Source organism: Pezoporus occidentalis, unplaced genomic scaffold (assembly GCF_034315485.1).
Source record: "Pezoporus occidentalis ecotype Australia unplaced genomic scaffold, CSIRO_AGI_Poc_V1 ctg235, whole genome shotgun sequence".
Lineage (NCBI taxonomy): Eukaryota > Metazoa > Chordata > Aves > Psittaciformes > Psittacidae > Pezoporus > Pezoporus occidentalis.
This window is the reverse complement of record NW_026914233.1, coordinates 1,504,909-1,521,060: the sequence shown is the minus strand read 5'-3', so window position 1 is coordinate 1,521,060 and position 16,152 is coordinate 1,504,909. Positions and strand designations below refer to the sequence as shown.

At 41.9% G+C, this 16,152-nt stretch overlaps 1 protein-coding gene across 7 annotated transcripts; it reads left to right on the top strand.

Moving 5' to 3' along the window:
• Positions 1–1,734: 1,734 nt before the first annotated feature.
• On the top strand, positions 1,735–15,391 carry CDV3 (CDV3 homolog). 7 transcript variants are annotated; one of them, XR_009965458.1, is made up of 5 exons: positions 1,735–1,889; positions 3,576–3,727; positions 4,704–4,866; positions 12,686–13,025; positions 13,063–15,391. XR_009965458.1 is itself a non-coding variant. In XM_062621892.1 (4 exons), the coding sequence occupies exons 1-4, from the start codon at positions 1,879–1,881 to the stop codon at positions 12,708–12,710; spliced, it is 351 nt and encodes a 116-aa protein (XP_062477876.1). In that variant the 5' UTR covers positions 1,735–1,878; the 3' UTR covers positions 12,711–15,391. The 7 variants fall into 7 exon arrangements, 4 of the variants coding, with proteins under 4 accessions (XP_062477876.1, XP_062477879.1, XP_062477875.1 ...); XR_009965459.1 differs by lacking the exons at positions 12,686–13,025; positions 13,063–15,391 and adding exons at positions 6,098–6,183; positions 6,351–8,187; XR_009965457.1 differs by lacking the exons at positions 12,686–13,025; positions 13,063–15,391 and adding exons at positions 5,917–6,183; positions 6,351–8,187.
• Positions 15,392–16,152: the final 761 nt, after the last annotated feature.

Genomic DNA, 16,152 nt, shown 5'->3' with positions numbered 1-16,152 from the left:
CAGTGTCCGGCCCGCGGCAGCGGCGCGGCGCCGCCCGGCCATGCGGACGCCCGGGGCCGATGGGGCCTGGCGGAGCTGCCGGCCTCGTATCCGCTGGCGGGGAGGGAAGGGTGGGGTGGCCGGTTCCCGGTCTCCGGCTTCGGCCCTACCCAGCCCGCACAGGTTTCTGGGCCTCGACGCATGGTAGCAGCCGGAACTGGCTGTTCGGATCAGGTGACGGCTGTAGGCCAGCTGGGTGTGTGGCCTATGGACCTCGGTGGTGAGGTCCCCCGGCTCTGCAGGAAAAGTACTCCGAGCTCATTGCCTTCCCCGTTGCCGGCAAGGGTTGCACTGCCAGTCATTAATCCTTTTTTGTGTCAATTTACAGTGAAACAACGGGAATGCGAGAGAAGCTTAAGTGCTCATAGTTGAGTTAATGCCTTACAACTGGTCGTGCTGTGTATTTTAAGCAATTTGAGGAACACCCTGCTACTTCCCAGTGTTCTTTAACTTGCGGAGCTTGACACCAACAGTAGCTCCCTAAATAGACCAGGGTCAGTGGTACTCTTTAGCTGCTCATTTGCTTGTAGAATAATACATGCTTGTGATTGAAACTTGTAGTTGGAATAGAGATAAAGATCATTAAATGTGAAAGGTACTTTAGTTTGGAAACAGTGATGTTTCCATGGAGATGGGGATATAAGAAATCCAAGAGATTTTAGAGCTGTTGGCTCAGGCTCTTCCAAAGGACTGGATCTTCAGCAGACGGTGCAGTACATCAGGTCATTTTCTGCTTCTGCTGTTACTTTAAAGCAGGTCAAAGTTTTCCTGCTAGAGGTTGATAATGTAAAGGTCCTAGGACAGGGCTCTTAAAAGAAGCTGTATTCCCGGCTGAAAGGGGCCATGCCATGGGTAGACCCTGCTTGCCGGGTCTTCATATTTGAAGTAATAAAACTGCATTTCATGTAGAGTGTGGGAATTATGTTTAACTTAAAGCCTGGTAACTTTAATTAGGCTGAGTGTGTGTGTGTCTTAAAGATGTGACTAGAAACACGGGAGGCCTGCTTTTCTGGTCCATTTCTGGCCTACCTTATCCCCAGAATCTGCTGATTACACAACAGGACGAAATTGGACCCACTTAGGTGGGTCCTGATTTCTCCAAACATGCAATCAAAATCCTGTTTTAAAACCTTAAAGTGGGGCTCTCCAGAGACTTGTATTCCACTGGTTTTGTGTGCTCAGATTGCTGTGGGATTTGAAGCTGACCTTTTTACTATTCTAAAAACACTATTAAAAAGCCAAGAAAGGCTGTAAATGTGGTTGTGAATGTGAAAAAGTCAAATGTACCAATATTAATCTTTGTCATAAATCCACTGTAAGCTGTTCCAAATGTCCTTTAATGTTTGGCTCGTGAAATAAGCGATGGAAAAGTAAATCTAAAGCCTTCTGTGCATTCAGGCTGTCACAGAAGCTTTCCTTTATGTAAAGGGAGAGGTCTTGTCCTTGTATTTTCCTGGTCCTGTGCTGCCCTGTGACTTCCCACTGGATTTTTACTGACATGATGTGGTTTTCTTTCACTTGAACAACTGTTTTTGCTGGGGCATCTCTTAGCTGTGGCAGTGAGTTAGTCAGCTCACAAGTGCATCACATATGGTAAGTGAGGGGAGGAGGGAGTGGAATTCCTTCCCAGTTGGCAGTGGCGCAGATAGATCGGTTTCCCATGGAACTGCACCTTCACCCTTAGTTTTCTTTTTATTATCTTAGTTACCTTAGTTACAGTCTTCTACTCTCAGTGTAAAGAAGTTAACTTGTATTTCTCTTGTCTTACAGGAAGAAGATGATTGGAAGGAGTTTGAGCAAAAGGAAGAAATTGATTATAGTGGTCTTAGAGTTCAGTCCATGCAAATAAGGTACTACTTCTCTTGTTAATTCTTCTCTCCAGTATAATCATTACCTCTGCCTAAAAACTATGTTCTTCAGAGCTGCCTTCCGGGAGTCCAGTTAAACAGAGGTCTGATATGTTTCTGCTAGTGCAGAATTTTGCTGAGGTTTGACTGTTCTCTGACAACATTCTCTTTATTTTCTGTATCTCTGTGGATTCTCCAGGTTTGTTTGGTTTGGTTGGGGTTCAGAGTTTTATTACAAATGCTTAACATTGCCCTCTGTGAAGATAGTGAAGTAGGAATTTTCCTGAGGGAGGAGTGCAAGACAGTAATTCCCACTGAATCATTGGACTGCTGTAAGGGTAGCTGACTCAGTCCATTCAGCATCTCAGTTTGGGGAGTGAATTCCTGAGCCATTGCATTTTTATGTCAAAAAACCCAATCCTGTGCCATGCCATTGAAGTGGCTAATCACATGTCTCAACAGACACGTGACAACTGGGCTGCTGCTTCACTGCCTCTTGGTACTGTTTGCATTCCGGATGCTTTTGGTGCTGTGGCACATTCTCAGGCGCATGGAAGCTTCTGCCAGAGAATTTTATAACTACTCAGTAGGTTCAAGGGAAGAGTGGAGAAGTAAATGGAAGAGCAGCCCACTGGAGGTTATAAATTATCCAGCTCTGGAGATCTCTTTGCTGAAAATAAGCCATGGAGTCTGTGGTGGGAGTGGGATGTGTGTGCTTGCTCTGCTGTAGCTAGCCTATAGGCATCTGCCTTTGACTGGAGTTTAAAATAGGATAGTGATGTGTTTAAGTTCTTGGTCCAGCTTACTGTGATTTTTACTGTGTTTGGACAATAAAAGGCCATTTAATTTTCAGCAATTATAGGTATTTTTAACTGTTCTCTGATTACTTTTAAAGAAAACTTATCCAATCATGATGAGTGTATTATAACTTCTGTATTCCCACTTTGGTGCTGCGATGTACATGAGTGGCTTTGGTTTTTCTATAGCCTCCCCCTGTACCTTTATCCCATTACACCACACATCTTTCTGAAGCAGCTTTGTTTAGCAGCTTATTTGGAGTCTTTTGACTATTTCTGAGCAAAAAAAGAATAGTCTAACTAAAATAGTTTTTTTCAGAGTATTTCTCTTTAAAAACTGGGGTAATTCTGTCTGTGGTTTTTCTGATTCCCTCTTTTAAAAACCCAACCAAACAGCACTGACTTGGTTTGTAGATTGCCTTGGTATGGGCAATAGGAATGTTTCTTGGTTGTGGTTATAGGGAAGGGGAGCTCAGGACTTGCTTTCTGTCACTATATTTTTCCACAATTTCTTCCTCTTGAGTAAAGCATTTCATGAAAGCAGGACTTGTAGCGCTTTCCTTCCTTAGCTTCTCCTCATGTCCAAATGCTTGACTGTCTTGTTAAGTAACTTGAAGCACAAAATAAGAAATAAGTTTATTTGGGTCACTTAGTACAGTTTGAATTCTTCTTTAAGAACTTTTTTTCTTCTAATTTGCCAAGTTATGTAGCAGTGTACCAAAAGCTGTTCAGGTGCAAGTACCAGTGCAGTGGTTACAGGACTGATGTAGTCTGGTTAAATCCAGTATCTTCAGTGCAGCAGCTGTGAAATCTTGTCTGTGGTGATAGTGTAGTCTTTGGCGAGTCTTAAACCTCTGTGTGTAAAAGGCTACTTATCATTGCTCTTTTTTAGTGAAAAAGAAGATGAAAAAGATGATGATGAAAGTGAAAAAAGAGAAGAGCACGGTGACCACTGGGAGGAGACTGGTGGTGGTGGTGTAGACAGATCATCTGGTCCTTGGAACAAGTCAGCTCCTGCGCCGGCACCTGTCGTCGAACCAGTTGGTAAATTTAACTCAAGAGTTGTTGCTTTTTCCAACCAGAAGCATGTTGGGTGGAATGAAGCTCCTCAGAGAGTAGGGCTCATGGAACAGTTCCTATTCAGGCATGTTCTAACATACCAGTGGCTTGGTTGACATACTAGGAAGTGGAGTTTTCTTGTAAAGGGATCTGAGGAACTGAACTGATAGCATTGTCAGGTACTTTAAGAAAACACAAGCGGAAGGGTTTTTTGTTTTGGCTGAAAGTGATCTCTGTGCTTTGCTATCTGCAAAATACCTGTTGGAAGCATTTCTGTTGATCCAGAAATACTGCTTTGACAGTCAAGTGGATGTTCAGCCACTATCGGCTGTGTGGATGGCAGTTCTTGGGTAGGGTTCTGTAGCTGGTAGGACGCTTTTCAAATCTGCTCTAGGGCACAGAGAGCATGACATTGTAAAATTGACTCTTTAACTGGGATAGGACTTCAGTGGAGATAAATTACTTGGATGTGATCCGAGTTCAGGCTGTTCTCTTCCATGGAGAAACTCATTGCAAAGTGGGCTGATGTGTTTTCTCTTGTTTCTGCAAGCAAGGAGATAAAATTAATGAGTTACTTCATTGTAGATTGTTACGTTAAATATGAACTGTTTGGGAATTCTCTTCTGCATCTGGAGAGGTGCTTGAAGTAAGATTCAGCCAATACATAATTATGTGTTTGCATCTCTAGTTTTAAATATAAGCTGCTAATAAATAGCGGATAAGAAACGTGAAGTCCTCATCATCGCTTTTGGTTCCTTGAACTTTGTGAGGCAATACACTGAAGCCACATCTTGACTACTAAGTATAGTTTAAATCAGGTGACACCTGATGTCAGAGCTTTTAAAAGCGCAAAAACATACCTGTCTTTTCTCTTTATCATTTGTGTTTTGTTTTTTTTTGGTGGTGTTTTCCAGATATGAAGGCAAACTTCTCTTGTCTAAATCTTGTTCTTAATACCCAGTTACAGAAGCCCCTGAACCAGTTCAGACTGGTGGTGTGTACAGGCCTCCTGGTGCCCGGGAGGGTGGCAGGCCACGGAGAGCACAGCAAGGACCACCAGAAATCTATAGTGATACGCAGTTCCCATCACTGCAGTCCATCGCCAAGCTCATAGACAGTCGAAGGTAAGTACATCCCTATAAGATGCATTTTAACTGCCTTCTCTAAGGTCTTGCTTCGGTTTATAGCTTAAGCCTAAATCAGTCAAGAGAGGAAAGAAATAACTAAGAAATTATTTATGGGAAACAGGATTTTCCAACTCTAGGAAGGGCTTCCCATTAAATAATTGTCATAGGACACAGCCCAGTGAAATAGCCAAACAAGACTGCCCGTTCCCTTATCTTAAGGGTTTTCCTAAAGCAGAATATTGCTGTAGCAGTGATAGCATCTGGTTCCCTGGGATACTAGCCACGGTGAGGCTCTGTGTTACTAGCATCAGTAGGCATGAGTAGGGTGTCTCGAGCACACTGCCTTCTTATTAGAGCTGTGAAGATGAATAAGATTCCTTCTTAAATGGAGGAATGGGATTTAATACCAATATAAATCAATAAACCTGCTGTTGGAGCTGTGGTTTACAATGATGAGCTCCCAGAGTTTGCTGAAGGGTTTTCTTTTCATGGTGCTGAAGACTTGCAGTCTCACCCTGCTTTAGAGTCTTCATCTTTTCGCAGCCTTATTCCCTACAGAAGATATAGCTAGGCCAGTACACTTGGGTTCTTTTGTTTCTTCTGGGTTTTTTGGGGTTGTTTTCTTCTTTTTTCCCTTTTTGTTTTCTTTGTGTGGCTTTGTCTGCTTGGCAAATGAGCTGTGCTGTCATTGCTCCTTTAGGGTTTGAGGGGTGGAAATTGAGCTAAGAGGAAATTCTGAGCGAGCATTCTAGAGATAGACTGCTGCCTTTTAAAACCTATTTTTCATAAATGCACTGAAAGTTACTTTTGAGAATGTTAATACTGAAACTTGGAATGTGATCTGAATTGTAGTGGGTGATGAGCTTATTCTGGAGATAAGGTTTTACAAGTTTTGCTTGGGAATGCTTGGCTGTTGTGTTAAAACTTTAGACCTTAAGTGTTCTGTGTTCTTAATGGTTTTGTTGGGCTGGGGTGGAAGTAGACTAGAAATTCACAATTCACAAGCTAGTGATAAGATATTTACTGATTACATTTATTTTCCCTTAGGGATAAAGAAATGGAGAAGAGCTTTGAAGTAGTAAAACACAAAACTAGAGGTAGGGATGAGGTGTCAAAAAAACAGGCACTTAAACTTCAGCTAGACAACCAGTATGCTGTGCTTGGGGATCAGTAGAGCTGCATACACATTACAATTAAGGAATGCTTTTTTGGTAACCCTTCTACTAAGGTAACTAAACTACAGCTAACGGCTATGATGAACATGCCACCTTATTTCTGCTGGATCTACTGCAGCAAGTGCAGACTACTTTTGACGTAAGTGCTTGGTTCTCCTCCGCTATGGAAGCGTTATATGTTACAACTTCTCCATTGGAAATGGGGCAGATTAAATGTAAATGATTGAACAAGAGTCATCAGTGTTCTTTAATTGCTCAGAAAGATACCTTCAGCCAGTGGTCATTTCAAAATCTTTTTATGTTCAGATACTGAGCCTTCGTAAAGGTTGACTACCTCAGACTTGCTGCACTCATTGTGGACACCATGTGGATCACAACTTCTGGAAGAGAAGGTTACAGCTGTTTTAGTGGCCATCTGAAACTTGAAACCAGCTCTACTGGATTCCTGTCAGAAATCCTGCAGAAGTCAGCCATTTGGTTCCAATTTGCTATAACAAAGATTTAAGTGACCTTAAATGACAAACATATTCTGTTCCCCTTCTGAGGAATCCTGTCATGTGTAGCCATAGCCTACTAGAGACTTCTGGAGCGTACCAATACCACTCATGCTACCCAAGTATAACAGAGCTGTAGTTTGTTTACCTTTTTAGATAGCTGTACTGAAGTAACTGCAAAACAAATTAAAACTCACTATCAGATTGGGGGAACAATGGGTTTGAATGGTCTGTTTGCATTAGCCATTTTCACAGTTGTCTGTTGAAGCATCTTATTTTTCCTGTTCTCCACAAATGCCTGCCTTGTTTCTGATATCAAATTGCGGTATATTTAAGTAATGATGAGATGTTGTAGTGAAATAGGGTTTATTTTGGCTTTTGTCATGAGGTTTGTCTTTCCTACCCTGCAGCATTAAGAGGTTTTTTTACACAGAGGTATCCAGACTCTTTAAGTAAAGAATTTGGCTTTTAAAAATGAGATACGTGGCAGTAGTGGTACTAGATAAAAACTTCTCCTCTATTAAAAAGTGGTTTGTTGAAGGGTAATGGTTACTTGATAACCAGAATAATATAGTATGCAGAGGGATAACTAGAGCTGGTAAGCCTTATTTGTTTGGCTACTTCTGTGAAGCATGCAGGCTCTTTGAGGCATAAATCCTCTATGTAAAACTCAAATGCTGTTTATTCAAAGTTGGGAAGTTTAGTACTAATGGAAGGCAGTGACTTCTTCCAGTTGTTTTCATCTTTGATTTAATTGAGTGGAAGTAGGCAAAATGGCACTGATACACTAAGAATTTAGGACACTGCCCCCAACACTGATTTGATGAACCAAACCTGTCAAGTACCGAAAGTGTCCTGCTGTAACTGCTTTTCTCTTCTCTGAATTCTTATACCAGAAGCAAAATGAAGTAAAATAGTGGCATGCTCCAGTGTTGAGGTCTCTCAGAGTAAATGCCAAAAACTAGACCCAACATCTATAGGAGTTGCCAATGGCAAGAAAAACCAGGGAACAAAACAAAACTTGTTGGCTCGTGTGGTAGTTGTGTGTATGTGCAGAAGATGAGGTTAGTGCAGGAATCGCCTCATTGGGTTCCCTTTTGACTGCTGACTTTCTTTAAATCTGCTTGAGGCCAATGGGAATTTTGCTGTTGACTTCAGTGGGGCTGGGGCTTCACCTGAGTCTTTTGTGCACAGACTAAAACTGGCCTTGCCCTTGCAGAGTTACCTGTCTCTAAAACTTCTGCTAGAAGCTGCTATTAAAGAGGGCTCAAGAGACTATCCTTAAAGTTGGAGAGTTCATTTGGAAACAAAACCTCACAGAAAGACTCATACCAATACCTTGGACTCTGAGCCATGTATCTTCCTTGAAAATATGTTGTTGCCAGCAAAACTGTTGATTTGTCACTAAAGATTTCTGTGGAATTCATGGTAAACGGACACGTTGCTTGATGTGGTAGAAACATGAAAGCTTAAAACACTTTTCTTGATGCTCTAAAGGGATTGGGATCACCAATGAACTGAGTTTTAGTCTACTGTATGAAGGGTAGATGAGACTGTTCATTGTACCATCTTTGAGGTTTTGGGCATGAATTCTGGCAGTTCAAGAAAACCCTGTAACAGTTTCAAATCAAATAAAATGGAAATACGGAGTCTGGAGTGTAATGAATCTTTACCTTTAGTTCTAGCTTATGACAGCTGAGGAGACACAGCATTTGGATCTTAAGGGACAGGCCATGGAGTGGGTAGTCAAATCAGCCTTATGGTCAGGTGGGCTGTGTGTAAGAGCTTATAGCAGTGCATTCTAATACAACTTCTGTTTGTACAGAGAAGTTTAGTTGCTTCCTGTCAGAGTGTCTTCTTAGTCCCACCCTATATGACTGGATTGAGATTGTGAATTGAGTGTGAATGAAGCTTTGATTTGCTTTTCACTTGAAAGTAGCTCTGCTAAATCAGAGAATGAAATAAACCCATAAAACCTCTTGGATGGGTGCTGCCATCAGAGTCCATCAGCTACTGATAACTAGAGCTGCAACTCTGGGGGGCTTTTCTTAAGCATTTCATTCCAGGTTCTTTCTGGAGGCATCAAGGGAAAGAAAGAAAACACAGCAATTTCCATAGCACAGAATGTTAAACTATTGAAAACTGTTCCTTGTGTTAAATATCGCTGCCACGAACTAGCAAAAAACCAGTTGTCAGTATCTTCCTGTAACAGTGAATTGTTGTGCATGCCTGAAATCTTGGAAGTCATCCCTCTGTGGAAGCTCAGTATGCTTTTGAGACTCTGAAGTCCAACTTTACCTGGTTTGTTGTTGCATCCATTCGAAGCACGCTGAGACTGTCCATGTCATTCCTTCAGAATGCTTCTTGAAGGCTCATTCCATAAATGAAGGATTGTAGAAATGAGATTCTTGGTACCAGTCAGTAAAATGCTGTTGTGTGCTCCTTCCGAACCTGTAACATGCTTTTGTGGTGGCTTGGTTGTTAGTTTCCAACTTCAAGGTTCCATTTTACTTAGTCTGTGACATAAAATGAAAACACAGCCATGAAGTTACCGACCTGCTGGTAGAACATTTAAACGTCCAGTACCTAAAGGGAAAGGAACAGTTGGGATTTGTGACTCTCAGTGATGCAGTCTGTATTTAAGGAATGTTAAAATGCGAAAACCTAGATCATTTTTAATAAAGTTGGACTTCCCAAATCCCTGCTGTAGGAATCTGGCATCTGTATTTCCTTGAAGTGATGATAAATATAGAAGAGGATTAGTTTTGATCCCTGCTGCCCCTGGTTTAGCTGTGCCATGTTTAATCTTACAAACAAAGAGGAATTGACAACAAAAAGCAACCATCTCCTGCTCCTTCAGTTTTGTCTTTGAAATTACCTTTACCAGTCATGTCCAAAGTAACTCTCTTGAAAACTTGGGAATAGCTGAATTGTTAATAGCACAGACTGTGTTACAGACCTGACACCAGTGTTTTGGTGTCTGCATGTGCTAGCTCTCAGAAACTCTTTCACCACAACACACTGTTTAGGTCAGGTAAACACCATATAAATGTGATAGGGCTGCAGATCTTAGAGTTTGCTTATCTGAGCTTTTGCAATACTTGTTGGGTTTCTTTTTTTTGTCTAAGTTCAGCCTGGTTGAGTAGTTTTAAACTTGCTTGGGGTTTTCTGTCAAATACTGTAAGTAACGAGCGGATGATTGGTTTTTAGATTAATACAGCTTCATGTGCTTAAAGGGTGCTTAGTTACAAGGTTATTAGTACATTATTCTGTCCAATACTGACATGGTCAGAGAAATGAATACCTCCTCTTTTACATGACTAATTTGTATCAGAGGCCCAAGAAACTAAATATATCAAAACCACGTTGAGTACTTCACAGTCTTTATGAATAGCCACAATCCAGGTTTCAGCACCTGGCTGTAACTGAGTTCCCAAATTGTCCCCTCTCTGCTTTCAGTTTTTGATTGCACAAATTGAAGGCAAACTGGGGCTTTTTTGGGGAATGTAACAAAAATAATAACATGCCTTTACATTTCAGAGAGATAAATTAGGTATTTACAAAGGGGGAGGAAATCTGATGGGTATTTGCTAAGGAGTTCTGAAGAAAAAGTTAAAAGGGTGGCTTGTCTGTGTTCAGGTTCATACAAGAACCTGCTTTAGCTGATGGAAGAAGAAATGGCAGCAGAAAACAGCTGAGGAGTCTAATACTGATTTGGATAAGTTGTAACTGTCATGTACCTATAGTTTGGCTTGTGAAACGCCATGTGTAGTCCTACTGTGTTCTGTTTGAAGTGAAACTGAACAGCAAGGAAGAGATTTTTATTCTTTTTTAAATAAGGGAGACTGGAAATTATGCAAATAGAACAGGAGGTAAGAGAGGGATTGGGAAGGGGGCTTTCCTAAAGGATAGTGTTAGATGCATAGCCTGAGGCAGGGAGTGGAGTGTAAGTGGTTGGGTAGAAGTGCTGCTTTCGCAAGTGACAGATCCATCTGACCTGAAATGAGGCAACGTGGAGTTCAGTACTTAAGGAAGCCATCCCATTTTCTTTTTTCCCTTAAAGAAAAGGATTGGGAATACCTGTCCAGAGAGAAGGTAGAGTTTTGCATTGGTCCAAAGCTGTCTTAACTGGTTGCCTGTGGAGAGAACAGAGAAAGGACAAATTCCAAGACAGCTCAGCAATCTTCTTAGGAAAAAACTTGTTTCATTTTTAAGAAACCTTTCTTGCTTCTGCATGATGAAAAGCTGAAATGCTGATTCAAATTGCTGTGAAGACATTTCTTTTTATTGTGAAGCATCTTCTAATGGTCCGTATACGAGGGGCTTATATTCAGTAACTTAGGGGCTGCTATGCCAGAATACAACTATTGGAAATGTTAATTAACAGTGTTAATGAATCACCAGAACAAGGAGTTCAGCTGGAATACCAGAATGGAAAAGATTGTCTGAAATCACTGCATGCACTGAGAAGCATCCCATTTTGTAGCAAGAGCATGGACCCAGGAGAGTGGGATTTGACCTTGGTTTTCCACTGTGCTGCTTTGTTGACTTCAAGCAGTTTAGGTTCCCTTTGCCTCAGTTTCCCCAGCTGTACCAAAAAACCCCAGCCACCTACCTCACAGGGGTGTTGTGAGGCCAAAGCTGCTCCTTGTCAAGGTTTGGGACTGCTGGAAGGTGCTGCAGAGGACTAAAAACCTTCATTAGAGGCTCTTTATATTAGCTTTCATTACAGTATTTTAGTACTACTTTGGGAAAGGCTTATTTCTACAGAATGTAAATTACATTCTATTTAAGCATTTATGTAATTAGACGTAGTATGTATGGGTAAGGAAAAGGCTCAGGCTGAGCACTCCATCTAACTGGTATTTCATCTCTAATTCTCTGTGCAACACAAATGGTATACTAATATAAGGCTTTTTGGGTTTACAAGATAGGGCAAAATTGATTTCATGTATTCCACATAAAAACCAATGTCTGAAATAAAATCCTGTGCACAGTGGACAGCCATCTCTTATAACGTGGCTGGTTTAAAGTCTATTCCAATTATGTGAACTAGAAATGTTCACTGTTGGAAGTATGTATTTGTGTCACAGTACTAAGTGGCGTTTTGTGATTGGAAAGTAGTTTTCATCTTTCACTGTAAACACACGATTGTCCTGCTCTTTATCCTTTCCCATGTTGAAGCAGCATACAGGTACAATGGAAATTGGGGAGAGACAGTAATCTTAACTTTGAAACGTTAAAGGCTGGTACTGAGGCAGGCTGTGGAGGAAAAAGATGAGGAAATAAAACAAAAGGACACAGTTGCCCATGGGGAGGCCTCTGTCAAAGGGATAAAGAAATGCTCAGAAGGCAGAGCTGACAGGGGCAGGCAGGAGAGGAAGGTGTATAAATACAGAGGTGGTGATGACCCTATCCACTTATCTCCTGTTTATCAGTTAACTGCAGCTGAAGGAACGTGAAGAAATGATTGTTAGGAATACTAGAGACCCTTGTCTGCTGTAATGGTGAGATCAAGGCGCATTGCTCAGCTTTTACAGCGGGTCTCCACTGGAGAAGCAGAGAACATGATGATGGCATACATGCAGAGAGACTGCAGCTCTGGTGGGGACTGACCAGAGGTGAGGCCTGGCAGCTATTTTCTCTTCCTAATGTTTTTCTCACTGCAGCACCTCTAAGACAGTTGTTCCTCTGCATCAACCATGACAATGCTCTGTCAGAAATGATTACTGCTAAATTTCAACACATTGCTGCAGTTGCTTCAGAGGAAACGTTGAAGTCGCTGAATTACAAGCATTAAAGAATAACACAGGGAGCTTTTTGGAATACTTGATGATGGGTGACATTGAGGTCAAGAGAGTTGTAGGTGGCTTAAAATGACTGAGATAAATATCCTGCTGTATGGTGGGGAAGAGAATAAAGGTGTAGATCATCTATCCTTTTTCCCTTTTATTAAACAAATGACTTTGGTCTTGATGTCTTTCAGCTACAAAGAGCTGCTTCTGCCATTCTCTTACCACTTTCCTCCCTATACTTTCCTAATCTGTCACTTTTAAAGATGCTGATGAAGCAGCAAATACTCATTGAGGCTCTTTAAGAGAAATACGTGCTGTAATGTTTTTCCATATTAATCTGTCTTTAATACAGCCTAACACCTTACTCGCTTTCTTGACTGCAATTACACATTGAGCAGATGTCTTCATCCAGCTGTCTACAGTGATGCCTAGATCGTCCCTTTGAAAGATCACAACTCAGAATCCACCAGAGCATGTATGAGCAGTTTGAAGCCCTTCCAGTGTTCACTGCCTTGGGTTTCTTTTCTCTCACCACTGAAATGCCAACTTTACAGAGGGATTTAGCATCCCCTGGCACTCACCCCCTTCACCAGTGCTGACAAACCTAACAACTTTCTATGGGCATTGATTCTTGCCATCCGATGTACTTCAGTCTTCAGTTTCATGTGTATAACCCACTCTCCCTACCAGTTGTTAGCACATGGCATGCTCTTACCAACTTTTACTCAGTCTGACCTTTTCTGTTCTATTTCTTGTCTCATGTATTGAGTTTTTACCTAGCTCAGTTATAGCACTTAAGTAACCAAGTTAAAACTACTTCAAGTAATTTGCCTCCAGAAAACTGTCATCACAAGCTTCTTTTTCCATTAAAACAAATAACTTACCCTGTACCTCTTTCAGAGTATGTACAACCACAACAAAATGATTCAAATTGTAAAACAGGCTGATGATAAAAGAACAAATCTATTGAGAAACAAACAGTCTGAGTTTGATCTCCCAGAGCTTACCTTCTTTGGTTTCAGTGGAGTTATTTGTGTCACATGAGCTCAGTTTCATTAAAACTTGATTTGAGATCTTCTCACTTGAAGTCTAGATACAGCAGCTGGAAAGGAACGCAATGAATAAGCCCCATAGCAAGCTTGCTTTAAGTTTCTGGGTTATTCTGCTCCATGTTTGTGGCAGAGATGAAGCAAATGTATTACTTGGTCTCTGAGCAGCAATCAGCTGGGCTCAGCCACACTTAGCTGAACATACCTGTTGTAGTATTTAACTGGACTTTGAAATTAGATTACAGGAGTTGAGATGGAGATGAGTGCAACACTGGATGACAGGCTTAGTCTTTGTGGTTTGTTTCATCTCTTCACATTCTCATCTTGTACTTTAAAGATGGTACAGCTGTAAAGAAGGTTCAGTTGTTAAGTGCTGACTGCATCTACCAGCAATGCTATATTTATAAATACAAAGGGGATGTCACGAGGGAAGAGTCAAGCCTGTTGGAATGCACAGCCTGCCACTTGAGAGCTGCACTGTCTCAATACCAGAATACAGCATCATATACAACAGCTGCAGCTCAGTTCTAATAAAGACGAGTAGTATGAAGAACATACCTTGGATTTTTCATGCAAAGTGTCCGGTGTTCTGTTCCACCACTACCAGTATTCTGTCAAAAGCAATTGTGGCTGCTGGTGTTTATAAAGCTGGCAAATTGGAGCTGAGGTGTGAGTTAATTCTGAGGGGATGAGGGGGAACAGAGCAGATAAGGAGTAACTGAGAGCTGTTAGTGCAGTACTTTGTGTGTGTGGGACAGGGTATGAAAGACTCCTCTCTGCTGCTACACTCATCAAAGCCATGTTTTGCCACTGTAAATCCTGTTACCTACTACCCACCCCGTGACCTTCAGGACTGACTAGTTGGTTCTCTGAGTGTGCAATGTCTTTAATCTGGGAATTAGGTAGAAGGCAAACTGGCTTTGTGAACTGGCATAACAGTGTGTTCTAGACAATTGGCTCTGCTGCTGGTTTTGGTTGGTTTGGGTTTTTTTCTACAACTCACAGCCCAGCAAAAATCTCCTGATTTGACCTTTTTTCACCCCAGAGCATTCCCTCATTTCGTTCATCTACATTATTACCATGCCAAAGTTTTCTAGTCAGGTACCTGAATTATTCACCACTGTAGAAATTCACCATTTAGAAAGCTCTGTAAGCAAAACCTGAGTCTTGATCATGCTGTATTTCTTCAGTCCGGGCTCCCAGCATCAAAACATGGCTCCATCTGTTGCAAAACTGCTTAGCAAGTAAATGTGGTCTCCATGGGCAATTTAAACCTAGACCCTGGAAGGCTACACAGGAGCCTAATTCCCATGGAAAGAGCAAAATGAAGGCAGGAAGCACTGGTCACAGTACAGCACAGTTCAACTATGAGAAGGAGTAGGGTTGCATGACTGGTAACATGCTAGCTCAAACAAAACTGGCGTACCTGGATATCAGGGTCTGGCCTAAAGCCTTTATTTTTTTAATGAAGAGATGACTGAAGAATAGTCTCTGTAACTGAAAAAATAGGAAACTGACTTTGCTTTCAGCAGTGTACCAGAATGTCTCACCACCAGACTGAACCTAAAGAAAGGAAGATAAAGCCATTTGAGTGCTTACTGTAGTGCAAAAGAACAAACAATACCATCTAGTTGGGAAAAGGGGTGGCTGGGAGCCCCCCGAGCACAGCAGAAACTGCTTGAGCCAAAGCTGAGTACAATATGATCTGAGAATCCCTGTGTGGCCCCCACAGTTAACACAGGAACCGAATGGTGCCTGTATGTTTATATATATAGTTTAGAGTTATAATTTAAGCTCCAAACCTGAACTCCATTGTTTTGGCAGTAGATTTTTTTTACCCTGGTTTACCTCGCATGGCTTCTGCAGATGACAGCTTCAAACTGTGCAGTGCACACACCCCTTGTTGCCCTTTATGTCCCACGTTAAAGGAATGGTATTGAACTCTGTAAAGCACTTTTGTGATGTTTCCTGTGAAGAAAGCTGAAGAAAATAAACTGATCTTAACTACACCAACTGAATTCCTACCTCCAGTTTGTCTCGTTCTTGTGTTCACCCCTCTCTTCAGTGACAGAGCAGTCAGTGTGGGGACAGCAGCATGCTGGTTCCAGGCTCGGTGTGGAAGAGGGACTGGCACACACGTGCACAGGCTGAGCAGATGCCTGGAGAACAGGTAATGCTCAGATCCCATGTCACTGGTCCCACTGGAGCTTGGGATGTGTCTGATTTCAGCTGCTCCCCTTCTGCTTTGCCCCCAGGATTCACTGTGGCTGTGTGGCTCCAAGACTGCTTTAAAGCTTAGCTAAGTGGGTCAGGGAGTGGTTCCTTAGCTGCAGAGTGAGAATAGCAGCATGACCCTTCCATAGCAGCTTCTTCCAAGGACTGGGAAGAAGAAAATACAGCAAAATCCCAGGACCCTCCTGTCTCACCTGCCAATATCCATGCCTGTTTACAATACTTGCCAACCAAAGCAGCATTTTGGGGATAGAACAGAGAATTGCCAGGGAAATACGAAGTTAACTCAAAATGTGATTTAAGGCATTAAAAGCAGCATTAGTTTCAGCATGTGGATTTGGAGCAAATTGGAGGTGTTTGCTGGGCACCCACAAAGAGCAAAAAGCATTCAAGCTGTTAAGGTCAAGAAAAACAAAGCAGGTGGCAAGACTAGTCCCTGCAGCTCAGCAATCTTGCCACAGCCCAAGTGCCCACTGATGGGAGCACAGAAAAGAATCAGATCCCTCATGGCCACGGGCATCTTTCAGTTCTTCCTGAC